Source organism: Austrofundulus limnaeus, unplaced genomic scaffold, assembly GCF_001266775.1.
Source record: "Austrofundulus limnaeus strain Quisiro unplaced genomic scaffold, Austrofundulus_limnaeus-1.0 Scaffold696, whole genome shotgun sequence".
NCBI lineage: Eukaryota > Metazoa > Chordata > Actinopteri > Cyprinodontiformes > Rivulidae > Austrofundulus > Austrofundulus limnaeus.
Window position 1 is genome coordinate 104,288 of NW_013953098.1, and position 8,544 is coordinate 112,831.

General features: G+C 38.6%; 2 protein-coding genes across 2 annotated transcripts in view; both read right to left on the minus strand.

Moving 5' to 3' along the window:
• kpna4 (karyopherin alpha 4 (importin alpha 3)) overlaps window positions 1-5,258 on the minus strand; it is a 16,216-nt gene extending 10,958 nt beyond the window's left edge. The window contains exons 1-3 of the mRNA XM_014027901.1: window positions 5,005-5,258; window positions 2,506-2,550; window positions 2,261-2,350 (exon numbers count right to left, since the gene is read on the minus strand). Of these exons, the coding sequence (XP_013883355.1) occupies window positions 2,261-2,350; window positions 2,506-2,550; window positions 5,005-5,073 (204 nt within the window). The 5' untranslated portion in view covers window positions 5,074-5,258. The remainder of the gene's footprint in view (window positions 1-2,260; window positions 2,351-2,505; window positions 2,551-5,004) is intronic.
• A 1,074-nt stretch (window positions 5,259-6,332) lies between these two features.
• Window positions 6,333-8,384, minus strand: LOC106531945 (ADP-ribosylation factor 6). Its single transcript, XM_014027902.1, has 2 exons — window positions 7,584-8,384; window positions 6,333-7,319 (listed from the first exon to the last, which is right to left on the minus strand). The coding sequence occupies exons 1-2, from the start codon at window positions 7,896-7,898 to the stop codon at window positions 7,011-7,013; spliced, it is 624 nt and encodes a 207-aa protein (XP_013883356.1). The 5' UTR covers window positions 7,899-8,384; the 3' UTR covers window positions 6,333-7,010.
• Between the last annotated feature and the right edge of the window lie 160 nt (window positions 8,385-8,544).

Sequence of the window (8,544 nt, forward strand, 5' to 3'; positions counted from 1 at the left end):
CTGCAACAGACAAGGCTTATAAATGTTTTTTTTTTTTTTTTTTTTTTTTTTTTAAATAAAAAATTTTTTTTTTTTTTTTTTTTTTTGTTTTAAATTAAAACTTGTGTAACATTTGTTATCATTCTTACTTTTATCATGTTAATGGAGGAAGAAAAAGTAGTATCGGCCAAAAAATATCGGCTGCACGTATCGGCGTATCGGTTAGACTGATTTTTTAAAAAAATCGGTATCCGTCTTCAAAAATCTGTATCAGTCTATCTCTATTAAGATCTGCTGAGAACACAGCCTAAAATGTGCTGAGATGATGCCCCGACAATGAGGAATATTCAATTATATTCAGTTGATTTATACAGCATTATGTCACAAACAAACGTCATCTCAGGGCACTGTTCGCACAAAAAAAAAATCTAAAGAAGCCAGCAGATTGTGTTGCATCTTCACAGGAATATAATTTGTAACTGAACATTCAAAAGTTTCGCACATATCGCCGATATAAAATAGCTGATAATGTAAAATTAATGTGTTGTGAAGAAGCCAGACTATTTGGTATGTACACACTCTTAACCCCTTCTATTACATAAAAAATAAAATCCACAAAAGGTTAAATATTCAGATAAAACAAATAAACCAAGAAATGTAAAACACACATAACTGAGGGGAATAGTGAACTGTACCTATTCAACTAAAGAAGTTGTGAATATATATTTAAATTTACTTGGTTGAGGGAAAAAAAATACACAAACCATAAACAAAGGGTAATTTGCAAGCCTGCCTGGTTTCATTTTTGTTCCATGCAGCAGTGTTGTTTTCGTTAACGATGACAAAATATTTTCGTTGACGCCCCCTTTTGCATGACAATAATGAGACAGTAACGAAATAAACATAGCTCTTTGATGACTAAGACGTGACGAACTGTGTGTGTTTTTGTTGACGAGATGAGATTGGACGAAAATGCTAAGTCGTTGGTCTGTCAATCGTTTAGAATACAGAGCGGAGGGAGGGACAGCAGCAGTGTTACACACGCGCACACACAGCAGCACAGAACATTTCCTCCCGTTCTCTCACAGCCTGTGCCGCTTCGCAAAAAAAAAAAGTCCGTCCATCACCTGTAGCTTAACCAGGGAGTAACATCTCCACCATTTTTAAAAGCTGTCGCTGGTCCATTCTGAGCTCAGAAGCTGTTTGTTTACGTTCATGACAAAATAAACTCTTCTGTGTTTCTTTTTGTTTGTTTTTTTTTTGCGGGGGGAGTTAGCAGCTGTGCATGTCAGTGCTTCTGTTCTGAATAAAAGCCTGGTGCATGTAAACACTCGTTTGCACAAGTTTAATAGTCTACTAAGTTTAGGACTGCATGATGTCCATTTTTATAAATAAGATGCATCTTCATCGTCCTGGCTGACAAGTTTGAGTTGAACATGCGTGTTCCCCTTTATTGCTTGTAACATTGGGCATGTGTATTTTGTATGTTCATTGCACTTTAGCAAATTCTGAGAAATAAAGCCACAAAGTGAGAATGATTTTGTTTTGGGCATTTTTAGAGTAGCACAAATTCACAAACGTTAACACAAATTACTCAAATTAATTTGTAAAGACTAATATGTTGTTTTTTTAAAGACTAAAACCACATTTTTTTAAGTTTTCGCCAACTAAAACTGGACTAAAACCATTAAATATAAAAACTAAGAAGTATTTTTGTTAAAAAGACTAAGACTAAAATTTAAATGGCAGTCAAAAACAACACTGCCATGCAGCTGAGTAGAGTCAAGAGATCTAAGGAAGCTTCATCACATCAGCAAAATGTCAGTCCTACAACTATAGGACAAATGATGTGTTCACATGAACACACACCACTTACAACCGGGCACAGAGCGGTGTTCAAACTAGTTTCACCAACATTTAAAGCAGCGATTAGGCCTGATGCACCTCTCAGTTCCATCAACGAGAGCTGTCCACGCTCACTTCAACCATATGACCAGTACAAACTGACCAGTACAAACGRCATGGCTGTTTGGATCCCAGGCTTATTATAGTGACTAAAAATTAATGAATGAATTCCAGGTTTTTTTATTTAGAATAAATGTATTTCCCTTCATTTAGATGGAAAAACTCCATGTCAACAGTTCTATACGGGTCAAGAAGTTTCAACAGAACATAAACCAAAGGCATCTTCATCCACAAATATAAAGCCTTAAAATTTAGTAAGATTTTCTAAGATTATGAGACATGTTGAAAAAAAAAGAAAAAGAAGAAAAAAACTTACTGATCTGAAATCTCCATCAACATCAGAGTCCTCACAGATGTCTTCGTGAGGCACATTTCTCCTCTTCAGGAGGTGCTCGTCTCTTTTGTTCTGTGATATGAGAAGCAGAGATATTACTTTATACAGATTTCTGCATCTCCTTAAGGTGCAGATCATGTTCAGCTGGAAAGCTAACAAACGGCTCAAAGCAGCTTAAACTGATTAAGTCTTTAAAGCTGATGATACAATGACACCAGTTTAATTACCTTTCTGAGCTCTACGACCACTTCAGTCCTCTGTCTTCTCATAGTCTGTGGGAAACAAACGTCACACAGTCAGGAACAATTAAAATAAAGGCAGAAACAAAGACAAAATCAAATATGAGCATTATCTACTTGATTGAATCACACCTAAAATGTGAKGTCTACATCCCTTTACACTCTGTATCTGACAAACACATGCTTAAATTACTGCATGAATATTTCACATAACTGTTGAATAAATTAGATTTTCTATAAACCACCTACCACTACATTTTGATTATTTGGTCTAAACCCTTTGAGCCATCAGAAATCCATCATGAATAAAAACCTGCAGGTTTCAGCCTTATAAAAAGTTTAAATGCCAAATAAAATAATACATTATTGATGTCCAAAAATGAAACCATTACACAGGATAATTTATTAATTAGAGATTATAGTTAATATTCACAGGGAGTCATCATAAAAGTTTTCACAATGTGCAAGAATTCCTTCTGGTACAGATCACTGTCTCAGAGAACTAGAAGTGTCTCTGGAATGAGACAGGTCGGTGTTTTAACACTCACCTAAATGTGTAAGAAGTGTCAAGACTGAATGTAGCTCACGGATTTAACATTTCATTTTACAAAGGCTTTAAAAAGCCTGGGTGTTTTCTTTTAACTGTATATGTGCAAAGAAGAACAAATTATCAAGTTTATTACAGATGTCTTGTGCTAAAATAGCATTTTTTATTACTAACAGACCTGAAACAAACAGAGAGGAAGCATAATGATTCTTTGATTATTATTATTATGAAAGAAGAATAACATTTTTTAATTAAATTCTTATAAAATAATACTGATGGTATCCGTTATAAACCTAAACCTGATCCTCAATCTTTCCTTCATTACCACCATCCTCACAACACTCTTTAATGTTTAGCTTTAGCATTTCAGCACTCTTAAARCAGCTGTGTAAATTTAGAATAGTGCATATCCATCTGCTAGATTATTGGCACACAGTTTGAGTGCAAATTATTCACATCGCACACTGATATTGCGGTAATGAATTTGATACACCACGAGGCCCAAAGGGAAAAAGATGAGGCCAATAATTGGACTTGATTATTATTTTTTTAATTACAATCTTCTTGTATCTGTTGAAATGACCAGGTTCAGAAAAAAAAGGTACATAATACAAATGGTTGTCAATTCATGATGTTCTCTCTCAATTACTAACTTTAAAGATTTATAAATAAATGTTGTAAAACTGAACAAATACTAATTAAATGGAGTTCCCTGAACAACTGATTTTGGATCACACCAAGCAAAAACACAAAATAATAAAAAACATTGTAGTGCTGCTGCATTAGGTTTGTGATGGGCAATTTAACAWAAGAGGTGATTCTACAAAAGAATAATGACACAAGTGATGAATTTCAGTATAAATTAGTCAACGTTATGTTAACATGATATGGTAGGGGGAGGTCGTGATACAATTAGAAATACTTTAGCTTGTTGTAAAATACAGTTTTAGCTAATTCTAATAAAATAGGGTGTGTTCCCTCTCAAACCTCTACCATTACTTACAGCTAAAGTTATTGACAGTCGACACGACTTTCAAGGCCTGTACCACTCAGGAGAAAGTAGCTACTTGTCATACTGGATGTGTAGGTACTTTCAGCCTGAACAGTCACTGAAAACGGCCTGAGACCACTGTCGACACCCACCAGCTCGCCTGAGACTGTGACACGTTGGGCTGACTGTAAATCACGCATTATTGATCTGACATCTTTGCTAATGCTAAGCTAGCACGATCATGTGTACCGCCATGACATGATTTATCAGTCATGCCGTCAAGACGAAATAATGCTTGCATAGATTTCAAAGTGCTTGCAGTGTTAATGTATTTAAAAATGTTAACACTACATAAAAGTATAAGCCGGGGTGACCGGTCATATGAGGCTAACTGGTTTCCGCCATTGTTTTTGAGCGTAAAGACGGGGGATGGGTGGAACTGCAACCACCGAGCTAAGCTAAGRTAGCACGCAAGCTAGCTTAAACGCGGTATGAAAAAATACGCTCATCCGCGGACATGTTAGCATGGCAAATACGAGGAAATGTCCAGATTATACGTTTTAACTCAACTGGATGCACTCTGACTTTGATGTTCGACATTAACACCGAGCTAAACCGACTCCGGGGAGGGGGGAGGGAGGGTGAATGCTTCATTTGGGCTCGCATGTCTCTCCCCCCCACAGCGGGCCTGGCATAAACCAGCGGAGGGCTTTTTTTTCCTGACATTTTTTTAAGCAATGCAGTCTCCCGGGTCAGAAAACCAGAGAATTGACAGTAAACCCCTCTACCGACACCACTGACCATCGGTGGGTTATCTGTGAAGGCCCTGGCAGCAGACGTCTCGATGGTGGAAATTAGAAACGACGTCACAAGGGGAGCCGAGCGACAGGCAAGGCTTGGCCATGGAGGCAGAAAAGGGTGAAACACCGTCTGTGTGCACAACTTTTACCTCCAAATCTCGACCCTTGTTCTTGAAATTCTTCAGCCGCTGGTTGTCCAGCTTCTCGTTGTCGGCCATGTTAGCAGTTCGGGCGGCGTTTTAGTTCAGCTGGCGAATTTAGCTGGCGAGCTAGCCCCGTTTTCTGGTTCCCTCTTCACGGCGTTTCGTTAGCGGACTATTTTCTGCTGCTCTGTCCGCGGTGCATACTGGGAATGCCGGTGGTGGAGGGAGGGCAGCCTGGCTGTGGCGTAGAGGAAGGGTGGGGAAACCCCCTTCACTCTCATTGGTTTCACTGCCAACGTCTGTGAACAGGGAACACCACCTTATATAAACTCACAGGTAATCCTTAAAAATTAACATATATGTACAAATGCGGATGAATTGTCTGTAAGTAAAACCTTCAATGAAACAACTTAAAGATGTCATAAAAATAGCGAAAAAATTACAATCAACTCTTCAAAAATAATCATTGCTTATTTGAAGCAATCCAATCTCTTATTCTTAGCCATTCTCAGGTGTTTTTAGTTGTGTGTTTTGGTTCAGGCCTTGCTAGTCCTGAGATTACATTCAGCACACCCTTTGCAATAAACTCTCTGCAGAACYTAAACAAAAATCCTCAGTATTTTTATTTTTAAGCTTTTCAAGGGGTACCATCCTTGTTTGTATCATCCTTGTCCAATTTTAGAGTTGATTTGCAGTCATTTCAAGTTCATCATGTTATTTCCTTGATCATTGTGAGTTTTTCTCTTCTTAACAAAAAGATACAAACATACTAATCAGCGGCTTTTCATAAAAACATGCCCATTTCCTAGGGGATAGAAATGAATGAATATAAAATATGTTTATTACTTGCTTAAAAATATTAAATACATTTCCATTAGGTAAAGTTATTAGACAGCATGGGATAATTATCTGTTGTTATGCTGATGATACTCAGTTTTATTTGTCCGTCCGTCCGTCTGATGATACTCAGTCTTATTTATCCATGAAACCTGATTATTCCAATCACTTACTTAGATTACAAGTTAGTCTTAAAAACATAAAATGTGTAAATTGACCAGGACATGTCTTTTTTTCCACCTGTGTAATATTAGTAAAATTAGAAACATGATGTCTCAAAATGATGCATAAAAACTGGTCCATGCTTTTATCACTTCTAGACTGTTAGACTAGAACAAAAGTCAGAATTGAAATATTTGTTTCTTTATTTAAAAAATAAAATTTAAACAATTAGAAATACATGTTGAGCAACAGACATATATAAAAGAATATAAATACAATCTTTAAAATAGTGTCACTACATTTTAGTGAACTCTTCAACATGGAAGATGCTCATGACAGCTTGTAAATGCTTATGTAAAATTACCTTGATAATCCAAGATTATATTTTATTTTTATACAAAATCTTTGCAGCATTTCCTTGTTTTTTATCCTCCACATTTACCACTCAGCTGCGCCAAACAGGTTAATTCTAATTTCTGTGTTTGTATCAACTTGTGACCTCACTATTACCTTACTATTAACCGATACTCACTATTGTCACAATCTTTGTTTTTGAGATTATTTGGTGACATTTTTTGCACTTTGTTTTCAGTTCTTTTGTTCCTCAGTGCCACCAGCCCACCACTCCTTTAGTCCTTTTCTAGTTAGCCTGCCTGCCACACCCATCTCCACCTAAACACAGCTGCAGCCACTTCTCCTCATCAACCATAGCCTATTTAGTTTGTCTTCACTCAACTTTCAGTAGCGCATTTTTGGTTTCTGTGCCACGTTCTGGTTCTCTTTGTGCGTCCCTGTGCCTGTAAGGTATTTTATTTTACAGCCCTTTTGCTTTTTTTTTGTTTTGTTTTTTTTMAAATGCTTTGAACTTCCTCATGTCAGTTTGCAGTCTTGGTTTTGAAACCTTCTATAACATAACACACATGGCTCTGTTAGACCATATGCAGACAAGGAAATCAAGTAAGAACCCACACGCACACACAGAGGAGGAGGACAACATTAAAACAAATTCCCCATCAGCTTCCACAGAGCAAGGCTCGCTTCACTGCGGTCAAACTGAAGCTCTTAGGTCTCATCTTCACTTTAATGTCCTCTTGGGTCTGTCGGAGTGGAGTTTTCATCAGATAAATCATTCTCCTGAAACCATCTTCCAGTCCCATCCCAGTAGTGCCGGAGCAGGGCTGGATAAACCACGCCCTGCCGTCGCATGCTCCCTTTAAGTCCAGTTTCAGGCAGAGTGTTTCTGGGCTCAGAGCACCTGGCAGGTCCTGTTTGTTGGCCAGGACCACAAGAGGAACTCCTCTGATACTGTTGTATCTCAGGATCTGAGGAATGGAAGAAACAACACTGTAAAACCCATAAGTTACTGCTCTGTATTGATTTCCTGTAGCTATAGCATGAACAGCAAATTCATCCTTGATAAAATAAACAAAACAATAATTTAAGATAAAATAAATTGTTTAATGCATCCATATTATCTCCTCATTGTCTTCTTCCTGACAGCTGCCTTTCTAAATTCTTCCACTGCTGGTAAAGGTCAAGTTTATTTGATGGGAAATCAAAAATTCAAAGTTTATCGTCTGTCTTACCCGGTGAAGTTCTTGGCGAGCCTCGCCCAGCCTCTTCTCATCCCCACTGTCCACCACAAACATCAGTCCAGCCGTGTRATCAACGTGATGCTTCCAGTGGGGRCTCATCTTCRTCTGACCCCCAACYTCCCACACCGTCAGTCCGGGGCCGCTCCCGCTCGTCTCCAGAGACTCCGCGTTGAAGCCCACCGTTGGGACGGTAATCACGCTCTCGTTGTATTTCAGCTTGTACAGCAGGGTGGTCTTTCCTGAGCRGTCCAGGCCCAGCATGAGGACCTGCTCCTCTTTCTGAGGTACGGACCTGTGCATCCCCATGTCTGGAAGTGTGCAGASCTGAATGTCTGCACTCAGAGATGGGCTGTGTAAACTGTACTGTCCGTGAACTAAGTGTGTTTTGTCTTTTATGTGGACTGAGTGATCACTGCCCTCTCATCGCTGCTTTGCTTTCAGTAAAGCTATTTATATCCAGAATGACGATGCAACTAAGGATGGGGTGGTGCGCAGCTCTCTCTGGTTAGCAGAGTCACTGGAGTCACATCACACCTGTCTCCACTCATCAAACACACCAYCAGCCAGGAAGAAACCAGAGGATTATGAATCTTCCTGGCTGGACYTCCACAGCGGTGACATCAGTTATATTTTGGCTGCACTGATGGATTCGTGTAGCTTTAGCCTTACACTGGCATGTTTGAATGCAACAGAGCCAAAATAGACTGATGTATTCTGCWTGTTTTACTCATTTCCCTAACAAGAAGAAATAGCCTCTATTGATCCACCGAGGGGAAATTCAGGATYAACTAAACTGCCTCTTCAAGTTCTGCAGAAACCTGTTAATCACCCATTCATTTACATCAGGTGTGTGGGAGGGATAATGGGAAATAATGTTGAACTCCTTACAACACATACACTAAATATTTAGTGTGTATGTTCACGTTAAATATTTGTGACCCTTGCGTGCAAA